Source organism: Saccopteryx bilineata, chromosome 1 (genome assembly GCF_036850765.1).
Source record: "Saccopteryx bilineata isolate mSacBil1 chromosome 1, mSacBil1_pri_phased_curated, whole genome shotgun sequence".
In the NCBI taxonomy this organism is placed as follows: domain Eukaryota; kingdom Metazoa; phylum Chordata; class Mammalia; order Chiroptera; family Emballonuridae; genus Saccopteryx; species Saccopteryx bilineata.
Genome location: NC_089490.1, coordinates 226727552 through 226743911, shown reverse-complemented (window position 1 = coordinate 226743911; position 16360 = coordinate 226727552). Strand labels below are relative to the sequence as shown.

Below are 16360 nucleotides of genomic sequence, written 5' to 3'. Positions count from 1 at the left end.
CAGGGTTCAGTTACAACTGATGTCAAAAACACCATGTACCTCTTGACACTAACAAGACAGCCTAGAAGGTTCCTGGTCAGGGACAGTGCTAAAAGTAAACCCGTGGCTGAGCTTGCAATCTAGAACACAGGGCTGCTCCAAAGGCCCAGAGGCTGTCTTGAGGTGAGGCTGCACTGCTATTACAAGCCCAAGCAAGTGCTCATCAGCCTGCCTCAGGGGGTCTGCAAATATTGCTGACCAGGTTCAGCAGTGTCATCCCTGTCTAGAGGGAAAAAAATATCATCTAGCCCAGGGGTCTCAAACTTGCGGCCCGCCAAACAATTTTGTGCGGCCCGCAGACTAATCCACAAAGTTCAAAATATTTTGGATAAAATTAAGTAAGCCTAGGGGCCTACTTGTATTTTTCATTTCTCTAGCATCCTAGCTAGATATTAGCTTAGTTAACAGCAGTTGTGATGCGAACTACAGTTTCTGGTCGTTTTGTGACACTGAGTAAACTGCATGTACGATTGTGCTTGTTGTACTGATTTTTTTTTGTTTTCAACTGCAGTGAGAAAAGTGTTGCGTAACAGTTGCCTTTTGTAGACCTAGTGCGGCCTGCCGAACGGCTGTGATCTTGCTCTGCGGCCCACATGCTGAGTTGAGTTTGAGACCCCTGATCTAGCCAATAGGACTGTGGTGATGATTAAATGAAATATCCCATAGTACCTGGCATGCCGAAAGTGTTCTACCATTCTGGTGGTGGCATATACGTGAGCTTAGGCATCCCACACCTACATTGCATGCTGCAGTGCCCTGAGGATTTAATCCATGGGCCTGATTTCCTGGTTTTCACTGATTCCTGAGCCATACATGCTGTGAGATAAACTTGTGTGCTATGAACTAAAACATCTGCTTGATGATGTTAAGAGTCACCCTGATCCTAATATGGTGCACAGTCACTGTTCCAGGAGCACTATGCACACCATGGCCCTGGTGTGTTTGTTACCAAGCAACCCTAGACAGGGGGTGAAGGAATAGCAGAAAAAAACACAGAAAGAATAAGAAGTTCCCATGGACTTAACATAAGTCACTGGTAGGTCTTCTCATCCTAAATGTTAGCACCATATAAAATACATACCATTCTAAACTCTAAGCCAGGGAATATCTTACCAACTGCCTCCTTCCACCCCATTTAAAAAATGTCAGAATTCTCCTAGCATTATTTCTCAGAGACACCAGACACAAAGGTACATGTCTACCCAGGAGAAGGCCATGCAGATGGAAAGTGAGTGGGTCATGCAGGGGCCACAAGGTCAGACTACCAGAAGCACCCTGCAGGCCTCCACTACCACAGCTGGGGGAAAGGGCAGAGCTCAGCTGTCCCTGTCCCTCTGTCCGCCTCCCTGGCTTTCTCAAGTCAGCAAAGGGGAAGCACAGGAGTGGCACGGTATCTGTGGGGTCTCTGGGCCTCCACCCACCCTTTGCTCTTGATGCCCGGGAGCTGTCTCTTCAGGTCTTCCTTGTCCTCGGGAGTGAGCAGGCTGAAACCCTTGAGCTGGCTTGCACTGTACTCAGGGCGGAAGCCCAGCTCCTCCCTGTTCTGAACGAAGCACTGTGGGTGGTACCAGCGGTCGATCATGCCCAGCTGGGGCTTCTCCGGGTCCAGCATCTTCTTGGACAGGCGCACCTCACCCTAGAGGAGATACCATACGTGATACTGACAGATAAGAAAGGATGGTGACAGCGACACATTAGGGCCCAGGGCATCCGAACCAGCCTGTGCTCCAGCCAGCAAGGGGCCTCAGGTCCACCCCAAGGGTGACACAAGGACTGCTGGAAGGTCTGGGCTCTTTTATGCCATCAGGGATTGTGTTATTACCCTCAAGCTCCAGCATCCCCATTTTAAACGGGCTCAACTTCAACTAGCTACCTACCTACCTGCCTGGGCAAGTCAAGGAATTGACAACTGTGAACCCTGACAAAGCAGATACCCACTTTGGGTGATGGGTACACAACACAACCAACAGTTCAAATGCTATAAGAAATGTTTACCTGAAACCTATGTACTCTTATTGATCAATATCACCCTGTTAAATTTAATTTCTAAAAAATAAAGATACTTACTATAGCTAACGGGGCTCAAAAACAAAACAAAACAAAAAAAACCTCGGTTTGGAAGGAAGTACGAGCTAAGAGTTTCTTGGTGCTACAAGGGAATACACAATGGACACCTAGAAGGATGTCCAACCCCCAAAGAAGTGGCCAGTTATACATATCTGTGGAGAATGTCATACACACAGAAAATAAAATAAAATCCAGGGATCCAATCAGATGCAGAGAATATGGATATAAAATAATGTACAGACAAATGACTAATAAAAAAAGTTTGGTGGTTTTTGATGCTCAATGAAACATGAACTACAGAGGAATATATTTGTATTTGGATTAACTGTTAATATTGTACAGCTTTTGATTAGTGTACTTGTTTTTATGAATATAACTATATACAGGATTTCATTTAAAAACATACAATTAGGTATCTATTAATCATTTAAACTTTTGTTCAACTAAAAAAAAAAACTCCACCAAACCAAACCGACCCCCCTAAGAACAGCCTAGCAGCTTTTGCTACAGAGAGGCCTCTCATGCAAACTGCACTTCAGTGAGAAGCCTGCACCAAACTAACTGCCAGCCTACAGTGTCCGCCACCTGAGTCAGCCCTTACAAAGGCGTTCCTGGGATCCTGTTTCAATCAATAGGACTAAGGCTCTCCCCATCCAATCAGAGCTGCACAGCTCTGACCAATCAGAGCAGCTCTATTAAGACAGTGACTTTTGGACTAATCAAACTGAAAATTGAGGAGTCCTTAAACCAGAGGCAGGGATTTCTGGCCATGTGAGCCAGGCTCCCCTCCAGCCCAGAGACCACTGAAGATGGACTGCACTTCCCTCGCTTTACTGCTGTGTTCCTAGCTGTGCTGTATCCCCACTGAGCTGTTTGCACTGAACAAAGTTTCCTTCTTCACCACACCCCAAATTGGGAATTCCTGTTGGCATGGAATTGGCATCAGTGACCAAGGGTTGACACAAATTTTTATTTATTTTTAATTTTTATGAATTTACTAGAATTAAACTGAAGACACATGGCTGGGAGTAAGATCTCCAATGATCTCAGCTGACATACATTTTCCTGGGGATGTTCTGCAGAACAGAACAGAACAGGAACAGGAACACCTAATACAGTAGGCCGGGGCAGGGCCTCAGTCCCAGAGGGAGTTTCTGCGCCCTGCCCCCTCTTTTATTCTGTCAAACCTAGTCCTGCCATCCTGCCCAGGTTCACAGTTCCAGGCCTGACATTCCCAGGAGTGACCCATGCCTGTGAGCCCCAGACCTGGACAACTCAGCACGAGGGGTGCAGATACTACTTAAAGCTCTATTTCAGACCAAGCAACACTCTATAGCACACAGCTTCTGCTATTCCCCCAGGAACCTAAACTTTTTCTCAAATTTGTAGTGGTTGAAGGTCGCTGAAGATCTAGCAATGTCATGATTTTCCTAATTCCCCAGGCCCATCTTCAATTTCTGATACTATACTCAGAGGAGGCAGGAACTTTAAAGTAATCAAATAGAATATTTACGTTACATCAGAGAAGTGAAGATGAGGCTGGAGGGCACAGGCCTGTCCTTCCACTTGTCCTCCTACTACTTAGTGTCCATTCCACCCAACTGGCTGTCTGTCTTCAGGGACGACAACTGGTAGGAGAGGATGGCTAATGAAGTTCCTCCAACGAAGTAGAAGAAACCGGAGGCTTACACCAGGGAACAAACCCACTCCTTAAACTTAATCCCACAAAACACACAGACCAATAGCCTTCTTCCACCCACTGCTGAGCCCAGAAGAGACCCCTCATGTAAATGCTTTCCAAACAAACTCCCTCCCCCCACCCCCAGACTCCTAAGAGTGGATGCAGTTATAGACACGAGGATTGGACTGTGAATAAATAGGGCTAGACCTGACTGGAAGAAAAGTCATTGTTACCTATCTCTATTAGAATCTTCACTCAATTTTATTATTAATTTTCATTCATTTTAGAGATGAGAGAGAGAGAGAGAGAGAGAGAGAAGGGGGGAGGAGCAGAAAGCATCAACTCCCATAAGTGCTTAGACCAGGCAAGCCTAGAGTTTTGAACTGGCAACCTCAGCTTTTTTTTTTTTTTTTTTTTTTTTTTTTGCATTTTTCTGAAGCTGGAAACAGGGAGAGACAGTCAGACAGACTCCTGCATGCGCCCGACCGGGATCCACCCGGCACGCTCACCAGGGGCGACGCTCTGCCCATCCTGGGCGTCGCCATGTTGCGACCCTCCTGGGTGTCGCCATGTTGCGACCAGAGCCACTCTAGCGCCTGGGGCAGAGGCCACAGAGCCATCCCCAGCGCCGGGGCCATCTTTGCTCCAATGGAGCCTTGGCTGCGGGAGGGGAAGAGAGAGACAGAGAGGAAGGCGCGGCGGAGGGGTGGAGAAGCAAATGGGCGCTTCTCCTATGTGCCCTGGCCGGGAATCGAAACCGGGTCCTCCGCACGCTAGGCCGACGCTCTACCGCTGAGCCAACCGGCCAGGGCCCAACCTCAGCATTTAAGGTTGACACTTTATCCATTGCACCACAACAGGTCAGGCTCTTCGCTTCATTTTTAACTACTAGTATTGAGCTAGCACTTAAAGCCCCAATTTTTCTTCTTTTGAGATCGTCAACAGCATCCAAATAAAGAAACCCAGAGTCAGGCATGTGAACTCCTAAGCTCTAACCTTAAGTATCTTCTCCATGCAGCCCTTGCACGTGCTTCTGTTGGATTTGGCATACTCTGCCGCAAAGTCACCCAGCGTCTTCTCCATCTTGCTACCAGCTCCGTCTTGGCCTTTGCCTAAAGAATCAAACACAGCAATGTTCATCTCAACAGCTCAGTGTAGCTCTAGTGTTCCTGTCCTCCCCCGCCCCTCCCTGGAGTTCTTCTGCTGGGATAGTTTGTGTTCTGGATGATTACAGTTGGTCCATTTCATCTACAGCATTCATAACCATTGTGGTTGGTTAATAGAGTTCTGTTATGGCAATGAAATAAAAATCTTTTTCAGACAGGCTCTTGGAAATAGCACAATGTTAGCTGGTTGTCTCACCTTACACCCCTCTCTACTTCCTCTGGAGCCCCCTCCCTCACTATGGAAAGTACTTTTTTTTTTTTTGTATTTTTCTGAAGCTGGAAATGGGGAGAGACAGTCAGACAGACTCCCGCATGCGCCCGACTGGGATTCACCGGGCACGCCCACCAGGGGGCGATGCTCTGCCCCTCCGGGACGTCGCTCTGCCGCAACCAGAGCCACTCTAGCACCTGGGGCAGAGGCCAAGGAGCCATCCCCAGCGCCTGGGCCATCTTTGCTCCAATGGAGCCTTGGCTGCGGGAGGGGAAGAGATAGAGAAGAAGGAGGGGGGGTGGAGAAGCAAATGGGCGCTTCTCCTATGTGCCCTGGCCGGGAATCAAACCCGGGTCCCCTGCACGCCAAAAGACATAGTTATAGCAAAACTACTAAGGTTATTATAAAATTATTATAATTTGACATATATAAATTATACGTAGTATAACATATCTAGGTCTCTGGATAGATAACCATCAGTATCCTGAACACAAAAGGGAAAATTACCATAGGACAAGAAAATATTTTATTATACCTGTCCTCCGCTATAACCAATAGTCACTCTCCAGACCCAGATCCACTATTGGCAAATTTAGCGTTACTTTTACCCACAATTCTGAGCTGTGTTTCTGATCTTAGTATCCAGCAGATCAGAAGTATCTGGGGTCAAACACACTGACAGTTGTAAAAAGGCAGGAAGACAGAGAAGAGTTTAGCACAGGCACACATAGCTTTGTTACCATCAACAGCCTAGAGTCATAAGAACAGGTTAAACGGGTCAGTTTAGGAAAGCAGGGAAAGGAGAGTGTGGTCCTGGAAGAATTCCTTCAAAATGTGGTAAAAAAAAATTGATTTTCAAAATTTAAAGGCACCTCAACCTTTAAGTTTACACGGAGAGTTAAAAGATACAGGCTAGCTGCCTGGCCAGGTGGTGGTGCAGTGGATACAGCATCAGTCAGACTGGGATGCGGAGGACACAGGCTTGAAACCCCGAGGTCGCTGGCTTGAGCGTGGGATCATAGACAGATCCCATGGTCACTGGCAAAGGTCACTGGCTTGAAGCCCAAGGTCGTTGGCTTGAACAAGGGGTCACTCGGTCTGCTGTAGCCCCCCGGTCAAGGCACATATGAGAAAGCAATCATTGAACAACTACGGCGTCCAATGAAGAACTGATGCTTCTCATCTCTCTCCCTTCCTGTCTGTCTGTCCCTAGCTGTCCCTCTGAATCTGTCCAAAAATAAAAAGACACAGGCTAGCCAAAATATGGAAGAATAGTAAAGGACTGACACTACTTGACTTTAAGACTTAGTATAAAAGCTACAGTAATCAAGACAGTGGTATTGGCAAAATACACAAATTGAGACTAGTAAGAGCCCAGAAATACACTCACACTACACAGTTAACTGATGTTTCACGAGGAGCAAAGGCAACACAGTAGAGAAGCGACACCTTTTCTTTTTTCTTTCTTTTTAAAAAAAAATTTTTTTTAAATTATTTTTTCATTTTGCAGAGACAGAGAGTAAGTCAGAGAGAGGGATAGACAGGGACAGACAGACAGGAATGGAGAGAGATGAGAAGCATCAATCATTAGTTTTTCATTGTGCGTGCAACACCTTAGTTGTTCACTGATTGCTCTCTCATATGTGCCTTGACCATGGGCCTTCAGCAGACTGAGTAACCCCTTGCTGGAGCCAGCTTGGAGTCAAGCTGGTGGGCTTTTTGCTCAAACCAGATGAGCCCGCACTCAAGCTGGCGACCTCGGGGTCTTGAACCTGGGTCCTCTGCATCCCAGTCCGACGCTCTATCCACTGCGCCACTGCATGGTCAGGCCCTTTTCAATCAATGGTATTGGAATATTTCGACATCCACATGCAAAAAAAAAAAAAAGAATCTAGACACAGACTTGATATCCATTACAAAATTAACTCAAAATGGATCACAGCCTTAAAACATAAAAAACACAAAACTGTAAAACTCCTAGATGATAGATAACACATGAGAAAATCTAGATGAGCTTGTTGGGTATGGTGATAACTTCTTAGATACGATAACAGACACAATCCATGAAAGAAATAATTGATAAGTTCAACTTCATTAACATTGAAAACATCTGCTCTGTGAAAGACACTGTCAAGAGAATAAGAAAGACAAACTACAGATTGGGAAAATGTATTTTTAAAAAGATACATGATAAAGGACTGTTATCTGAAATATACAAAGAACACTTAAAACTCAACAATAAAACAAACAACCCAATTAAATATGGGGAAAATATCTGAACCTGTAGTAAGGAATAAGCCTCCTTACTACAAACTAAAATAAGATACCACTACATAGAGTGGCCAAAATCCAAACACTGATAACAACAAATGCTGGCAGGGATATGGAGCAACAGGAACTCTCATTCATTGCTGGTGGGAACACAAAATGCTACAGCCATTTTGGAAGACAGTTTGGCAGCTTCTTACAAAAATAAATATACAATCTAGCAATCATGCTCCTTGGTATTTACCCAAATGAGTTAAAAAGTTAGGTCCACATAAAAACCTATGCAAGGGGGCTCAAATAAACTCATAAAAATGAAAATCAAACACACAAAAAACCTACACATGAAGTTTATACTAACTTTATTACTAATTTCTCAGACTTGGGAGCAACCAAGGTGTCCTTCAGTAGGTACATACAGACAATGGATTATTAAACACTAAAAAGAAATCAGGTATCAAACCATAAAAAGACATGCAGGAACTTTAAATGCATGTTAATATGAAATAGGCCAATCTGGAAAGGCTATCTAATATGTGATTCCAACTGCATGACATTCTGGGAAAGGCAAACTATGGAGACTGTACAAAGATCAGTGTTGCCCAGAGATGAAGAGAGAAGGAAAGATGAATAGATGGAGCACAGAAATTTTAAGGCAGTGAAAAATACCCTATGATATCATAATGATGGATACATGTCATTACACATTTGTCCAAAGCCACAGGATGTACACCCCACAGTGAATGCTAATATAAACAATGGACTTTGGGTGATGTGCTAGTGCAGGTTCATCGAATGGAACAAATGTACCACTCTGGTGGAGGATGCCACAGTGGGGAAGGCCATGCTTCCCTGGGAGCAGTAGGTGTATGGGAATTATTTTTTTATTTTTTATTTTTATTTTTTTTATAGAGACAGAGAGAGAGTCAGAGAGAGGGATAGATAGGGAAAGACAGACAGGAACGGAGAGAGATGACAAGCATCAATCATTAGTTTTTCTTTGCAACACCTTAGTTGTTCATTGATGGCTTTCTCATATCTTGACCGTGGTGCTACAGCAGACCGAGTAACCCTTGCTCAAACCAGTGACCTTGGGTCCAAGCTGGTGAGCTTCGCTCAAACCAGATGAGCCCACGCTCAAGCTGGCAACCTTGGGTTCTCGAACCTGGGTCCTCTGCATCCCAGTCCGACGCTCTATCCACTGTGCCACCGCCTGGTCAGGCTGTATGGGAATTGTTTACACTTCCTAATTTTGCGGTGAACCTAAAACTGTTCTAAAAAATTAAAATTTATTAAAATAATAATGTTAAAGGCCACATTTCAAGCATCTGGAAAAATAAAACATCCCATGATAGGACAAAGCCAGGTCAGTGAGGTGGGTGGGGCTGAAGTTACAGGGACACCTTGTTCTCTGTATGCACATGTATGAAACAGAGAGAGCTATGAAAAACTTTTTCCTTGCTCTCTTGGAAAAGGATCCCTGGAAGCTCTGGGGTTGGAGGTCACACCCGCTTTGCCTCCCTGGTGTGTAAGCACCTGTCACTCCTCCAGCCTCTGCAGTCTTCTTAACTTTCTGCTGGTCGTCCCATCGGAGCTCAGAGAACCCATCCACCTCCATGTCAGGCTGCCAGATGGAGTGGCCAACCTTCCAGAAGCAGGAGAAGTGGTACCAGTGTGGGACTTTGCCATCGAACATGGGTGACTAGAAGGACAAGAATCAGAGGGAGGCAAGTGAACAGTTAATTAAATTTCAACACAGCCTCAAGCCCAGCCCTCAGCAGTGAAACATATCAAGCCCTTGTTTTCTTATCTGAAGGCAGCCTTGTCCACTTTCCCACATGGCCTGGAAAAAGTTGCAAATGGATGAGAAACAGCAACTAAGAAAGCTGCTGTCTGCTGAGATCCCACACTCGCAGGACACGGACACGGTGGCATTTTTGAACAGATTTCTGTCCGTGTATCTTTTTAACCACATGCCACTATATTTTAGTGACATGCATTACCTCTGAGCATAGTAAAATACACACAGGATGCCCATCCCATGCTCCAAATCCACTGTGCCAGGCCTGGATTCAGAGGGCCTATGTAGCCCCCACAGGGCTCTAGAAGTACCTCCGCGGTTAGAAAAATGAGGAGCTAGCCCCAGATATTGAGCAAGGTAGAGAAAATGTGTCAGAAAAGTGGCAGGCTCGCAGCAGCCACACAGATGTGAGTGGAATGAATTAACTTCTATGAGGGAGGAAGAATGCACCAGGGAGGCAGGACAGCAAGGACAGGTGGCAGAACTTCTGGGCCAGTAGTTAGACGACCAACTTGCCTCCGAGCCTTCAGGAAGCACCATTTCCCACTACAGGAACTGGGAAGTCAGCCACGTGGGAAAGGGGGTTCACCTCTCATGGTGGGTTTGTTTTTCCTTTGAAGCTTCACACTCAGGTTGGTACTGACTTGACAGTATCCGGCCTTTCACTGTCACAGTGCCAGGCACTCCCAGGCTTTAGAGAATAGAAGTGACAATGACTTGCAGGATGGGATAAACACTGGCATTTACTCGGTTCCTGGCACCCCCAACTGCTTCTGGGTGGGAACCAGTATCCCCAATAGACGCCTGGGGGAGGTGGTGTCCACAAAAGCAACTTGGACAGTGCTAGGTAGGAAGAGCTACTTAAAAATACACAAATGGTGAGAAGCAATCAATGCACAACTAAAGTGCCACAATTACAAGCTGCTGCTTCTCCTCTCTCAAAAAAATAAATAAAATAAAAAACATATACAGTTCTGAAAGAAGGGAGGCCTCAAATATCTGCTTTTATATAACATAAAACCAAGTATCATGCAGATGAAATAAAAATATTAAAATAGCATTAATAATTTTTTTAAAAAAACAATAAATTTAAGAAAACAACAGCACTATATGTAAACAACATATAAAATTTTTAGGACAGAGTTGAGAGGACAGAGGAAATACTGAGAAAATGCAGTGAAAAGGTCTCCCAACTTCTCCTTGTCCAATACCTGAGGGGACTCTTTTTATATTTAATAAATTAAAATGGAAGGTCAAGGCCAGGTATTTCCCATCCATGAACACTGGCCTTACATATTTGTGTTTCTTTTTTATTTATTTATTTTTTATTTATTCATTTTAGAGAGGAGAGAGAGAGACAGAGAGAGAGAGAGAAAGGAGAGAGACAGGGGGGAGGAGCTGGAAGCATCAACTCCCATATGTGCCTTGACCAGGCAAGCCCAGGGTTTCAAACCGGCAACCTCAGCTTTATCCACTGCGCCACCACAGGTCAGGCAAGGCCAGGTATTTCGAAGACCCCTCAGCATCAGAAAGCCTGGCTGCCAGCAGCACCAACTGTCCCCTCAGTCCGGAACTCTCCCAGTTCTATTCAGATCAAACAGCACTTCCTAGGGTCCCCGTAAAGCCCCTCCCACCGTTCCCAGAGTTCCCAATGATCCACTTGGGTGATTGTTTGATCAATGCCTGTCCTGCACTGGGTTAGAAGCTCCCTGAAAGGCACAACGCCCTCTTCCTGGCATCTGGGAAAACCTGCTCATAGTGGGCACTCGGGGTGTATACAATGCCCCAAGTCTGGAGGAAAGAAAGCAGAAAGGAAGGAGGGGTGATTCCTGCTGTGGAAAAGAGGTTCTCTAAACCAAACAACAAATATCATTCCAAAGTAGACTCATGCACTGGCTCCAAACTTTCACGAAGGCTCCTGACTGGGTGGTGGTGCAGTGGACAGAGCATCAACCTGGGATGCTGAGGACCCAAGTTTGAAATTCCAAGGTTGTCAGCTTCAATGTGGGATCATAGACATGACCCCATGGTAACTGGCTTGAGCAAAGGGTCACTGGCTTGGCTGGAGCCCCCCCAGTCAAGGCAGGTATAAGAAGCAATCAATGAATAACTAAAGTGCTGCAACTACAAATTGATGCTTTTCATCTCTCTCCCTTCCTATCTGTCTCTGTCTCTATTGCTAAAATCAAAATTCACCAAGGCAGTAGAATTTACTTATGCCATAGGCCACCTTGTGCAATATCTGCAATGGCCTCCATTGGGCTCTTCCTGCCTTATTACTACTTGTCTACTTCTCCTCTGCAATGCTCCAGTTACATTCATGCAAAGGAGGGCACATAGCTCAGTGGCTTTGCCCTTACACTGGAACTTGTAACTGCCATATTTTCTTGGCTCTGCCAGGGTCTCATACCTGCCCCTTAAACCTTGGTTGGAGTGCTATGCCCCATGCATGGATGATTGGGGCCTCCATCTCCCTCAAGGGAAAGAAACTTTGACTGAGGCAAGGCTTTAATTAGGCCTTAGGACTGAGAATATGACAGGAAGGGAACTAGACCAAAACTATGGCTATTACTTGGCAGTTGCATGGCTCCTGCAAGTGGTAGGATCTTTATGTGCAGAACACCTACCCCATACAAGTGTCCTCACTCGGCCACTGCACTGCCTGCCCACCCCAGAGGAAAGATAGATGGAAGGACCATTACCATACCCTATGTGTGCCTGAACCCTCTAAGACAGAAGAACAGAGCATACCACATCTCCTCCCAGTTCATCCCTTTAAGGCTGCCTCAGGGCAGGCCAGCTAAAGTATCAGGTATTTGATAGTCCCAGAACAATCCTCCCATACAAATGCACAATAAGGTTTTAAAATCCAAGTGGAGAAGAATGGCTTCTTTCTTTCTGACCCCCAACCAGCTCAGCCTAGGCCAACTTTACATTCTGTATTAAAATTCCATTCCCTAATTACAATTACGGACAACCACACTTACTTTTAATAATAATCTTCACTATCAAGTATGCCAAAAGAAGAATCAAAATGTTAAGAGTTTATTTGGTTCAGGAGTTGATTACTCAAAGGAGCCATCCCAGACACCCCCAGATAGAGAGAGCTATCCCTCCTCTTCGCTCCTCAGTGTCCTTGCTCATCACACCGCCTGTACTTAGGTTTCCTGTCCTCAATAAAACAGGGTCCTCTTTTAGCTGTCCAGTGAAGCCTATGGATGACGTCTCTTTCTCAGAATAACATTTAAAAATGCAGGACAAAAGACACAGGCTCACAAAGAGAACTGATGATATTGAAATAGTTACTGAAATATTTAAAAAGTTTACTGGATCAAAGACAGTAATCTGTAAGCTTTAAAGCATTAAATGACAAGATGGAGCACCCACTGGAATTACTAATGTAATCCTAAAGCAGTGATGAGCGTAAATGATGTTTACAGAAATCCCCAACAAATGCAAAGTGACAATGGTGACAAAAATCACAAGTACTGCATATATGTCTTTGTGGCTTATGCTCATAACTAATGAAACTGACTTTTATTTAGAGATTAGTGGAGATGGAAATGTAAATTTGTTCTCATCTAAACCCACAGACCTCCTACCCCCATCTCAGACCCCAGGTTAAGAGCCCTTGCACCAGGAAAGAACTTCATTAAAATCAGTCACCCATACATTCAGAGTAAAGCTCAAAGGCGCTTAGTGGGAGATGTGGCTCTTCAGATGCCAGGTCTGCTAATCCATCAACTTCCTGCCACTTCTGTGAACAAGGACTCCTGAACAAAGCTTCCACCCTGGGTACATAATGCCTAAGGCAGTGATTTTCAACCTTTGTTTCTCACCCACGCATAAACTAATTACTAAAAAAAAAGGGGGGGGGCCCTGACCTCTTCTTCTTTAGTAACTTATTTGTGCCATGAGATGAAAATGGTTGTATTTAGTCAGGGGGACTGACCTTAGTAATTAGTGTGTGTTTGTGCCCTAAGGTACAGCTCTATCAGGTGGCATCCACCTCTGCACAGCAATGTTACTTTCAACCAAACTGAAGCTTCCAAGGGCTTAGTCTCTCTTTGTGCCCCTAGAACCAAACACAATGCCTGGAACCTACCAGGTGCTCAGGGAGTGTTTACTGAATGATTAAGTACTGTGTATCAGGTACTAAGCTAGGTAAGACTTGAGAATACCAAGACAACAGCCCAAGTCATGAAATGAGATAACCTAAGTGTTTATATCCACTCTCCTCCACTCCAGAGAGGGCTCACTCCTAAAGCACATCAGTGCCTTGGTCACAGATTGGGAAATTCAAGATACGTTGACAGTGGGTACTAGGCTTGGATAATAGCTTTAGGTTGGAAGTGGGGAGATAGGAAAGGTGAGAACCAAGATTACACAAGCATACATGAAGCTGGGGGTAGAAAACCCCCTCCACGGGGCCCTTCACACACTCCCAACACCCATGGGCACCTCCAAAGCCTAAGGGAATCTAGGAGGGGGATCCCCAATCTGTTAAGAAGTACCCAAGAGGAACCACCCCAAACCACTCTTCCCGGAACCATAGTTGTAAATCACATTAAGAAAACGCCACCATGGCTGGGTAGCTCAGTTATTTAGAGCATTGGCCAAGGTTGCAGGTTCTATCCCCAGTCAGGGCACACACAAGAAACAACCAATGAATGCATAAGTAAATGTAAAAACTAATCGATTTCTTTCTCTTTCTCCCCTGCCTCCATCCTCTCTCTCTCAAAATCAATATAAAAATATTTTTTAAAAAGAATCGCGACTATGAACCTGGAAAGTTTGGAGAAATGTATTTTAAACCACGAATCAGGCCTAAGGTGAACGCACTGTACAGAAATGACACCGACTTGCATAATTTTGCATAACTTTAAAAAATGAGAGTCGGCAGGTGTTGAAATGACAACCAAAAATAGGTTTTAAAAAAAATTCCTTTGTGCCAGTCATCACCATAAATGTAGGACAAAAAATCTTCCAGAAATAGGTAGGTCAAAATCAGATGAGCCTAGCCTAACCTGTGGTGGCGCAATGGATAAAGCGTCAACCTGGAACGCTGAGGTCGCTGGTTCAAAACCCTGGGCTCGCCTGGTTAAGGCACATGTGGGAGTTGATGCTTCCTGCTCCTCCCTCCCCCTTCTCTCTCTCTCTCTCTCACTCTCTCTCCTCTCTAAAAATTAATAATAAAAAAAGAAATAAAAAAAAAAATCAGATGAGCCTCAAAAGACCGCGAACACATTCCCCGCTCCCCCCGGCCCGGGCGAACCTAACAGAAACGGTTCCTCATCTTTACAACGCGAAAGGTCACCCCAGCCCCAGACTGTATTTCGCGGGTTTTTCCTGAAATATCAGCAAAGCCTCCTGGAGGGACACCCAACGGGCTCCACGCCGGACGTGGAGCGGTGGCGGCCACAGGCTCCGGGGGGGCCGGCCCCGCACGCTCCCCCCAGCAAGCTCTCTCTCCACCCTCCCCGGCACGAAGGCCCCGCCGAGCACAAAGCGGCCTCACGCCCACACCTGCACCATAATGGCCATCCGGAGCGAGTCCTTGGGGATGCTCTCGCTGCATTTCTTGCAGGAGGCGCGCCCGCTCTTGGCGTACTCGACCCGGTAGAGCTTGTCCGAAGACTCCGCCATCCCTCCCCTTCGTGCCGCTGCAGCTCGGGAGCCCGACGCCGCCAGCTGAAGATACGCTGCGGCCGCCTCACCGCCCTGCGTGTACGTGCGTGCGTCCGTCCGTCAGTGAGTCCGCTCCACTCAGGAGCCCGAGCGCCCAGAGCCGCAGCCAAGCACGTCGCGTCGACCACCCGCCGCTCCCAAGTAGATTGCTGATGCCTGGCAGCGGAAACGCCTGCGGTGCACTCGTCCAAGGGGCGGAGCCGCCGGCGCGCGCTCCCTCTTCCGGCCGCGGGGGGGTGGTGCTTCCCCGGCGCCTGCGGCTGCGTGAGCGTGGCGGGCAGCTGCTAATGCAAGCAGAGTTTGGGCTTGCTTAGCGCTAGGGGATCTTGGCAGAATCCAGCACCACCCTTTTAACCATTTTGTCCCCTGGAAGTTTTACATGCTCTTCCAATGAATTCTGCCCTCGTTCCTTTTTAACAAGTGTGTCCTCTCTTTCCTTGAGGGCAGCCAGGTCTGGAAGGCTAGGGAAATGTGGTTGATCTGCCAAAGGGTGGTCAACCCGGGCTGAACCCCGGCGGAGTGTTAACTGCAGTCTGCAGACTGTGGGGACCTACGAACTGAAATTTAGCATCGCATTCATTATGAATATTAAATGCAGGAAAACCAGCCCCAGGAATATGAACAGTATCTGTAACTTCAGCAGCAAGTCATCACAGATTTTTTTTAGAAAAAATTTTTTTTTCTTTTATTTATTCATTTTAGAGAGGAGAGAGAGAGATTGAGGAGAGAGAGACAGGGGGGAGGAGCTGGAAGCATCAACTCCCATATGTGCCTGATCAGGCAAGCCCAGGGTTTCGAACCGGCGACCTCAGCATTTCCAGGTCGACGCTTTATCCACTGCACCACCACAGGTCAGGTCCATCACAGATGTTTTCATGTGATTTTACAGGTGTTGGAGAAAACTCCAGTGTTGCTAAGCTTATCACAACTCTAGAAGTTTTGGTAGTTAAAGACCTGCTGCTGTTAGGTCTTGTTATTTAATGTAGAACTATATTTTTACATATGTTTTTTTTCAATCCTATGCATTTTATTCTATTTGTTTAAGACATTATTATAATGGAGTGTGCTGTGTTTGAGAATATTTGGCTCTGCTTTAGAAGACAAGAAAAATAAATAGGGTGAATGAAACGCATAAAACTTGTTAAAGCATAGAGAAGAAGAAGGCTAGTACCTTAAGAGACGTGGATGTTGAGTAGGCAAGCAGATTTTATAAGACAGAGACAAGAATCCTAAATTAGTGACCTGTTAGATATGTTGAAGATAAATAGCATGAGTGGATTATATCATGGAACAAATGAGAGAATTTACTTAGAAAGTAACCAAATAGGCATGATTATTCATGGCCTAATTTGACCTCTGGGTTGACAACTATGTCATCCCTAAATGACCACTCATTGAGGATAACATGGTTACATTCTGGCTCCCATATACTTTGCCCCAAA

General features: G+C 45.7%; 1 protein-coding gene and 1 pseudogene across 1 annotated transcript in view; one reads left to right on the top strand and one right to left on the bottom strand.

Annotated features, from left to right (window-relative positions):
* The window catches only part of PARP1 (poly(ADP-ribose) polymerase 1), a 42304-nt gene extending 27219 nt beyond the window's left edge, over nucleotides 1–15085 (bottom strand). Inside the window, exons 1-4 of the mRNA XM_066237177.1 lie at nucleotides 14757–15085; nucleotides 8966–9131; nucleotides 4784–4899; nucleotides 1461–1675 (exon numbers count right to left, since the gene is read on the bottom strand). Coding sequence (XP_066093274.1) covers nucleotides 1461–1675; nucleotides 4784–4899; nucleotides 8966–9131; nucleotides 14757–14876 — 617 coding nt within the window. The 5' untranslated portion in view covers nucleotides 14877–15085. The remainder of the gene's footprint in view (nucleotides 1–1460; nucleotides 1676–4783; nucleotides 4900–8965; nucleotides 9132–14756) is intronic.
* LOC136320316 (DNA-directed RNA polymerases I, II, and III subunit RPABC4 pseudogene) lies at nucleotides 2206–2392 on the top strand (annotated as a pseudogene).
* Nucleotides 15086–16360: the final 1275 nt, after the last annotated feature.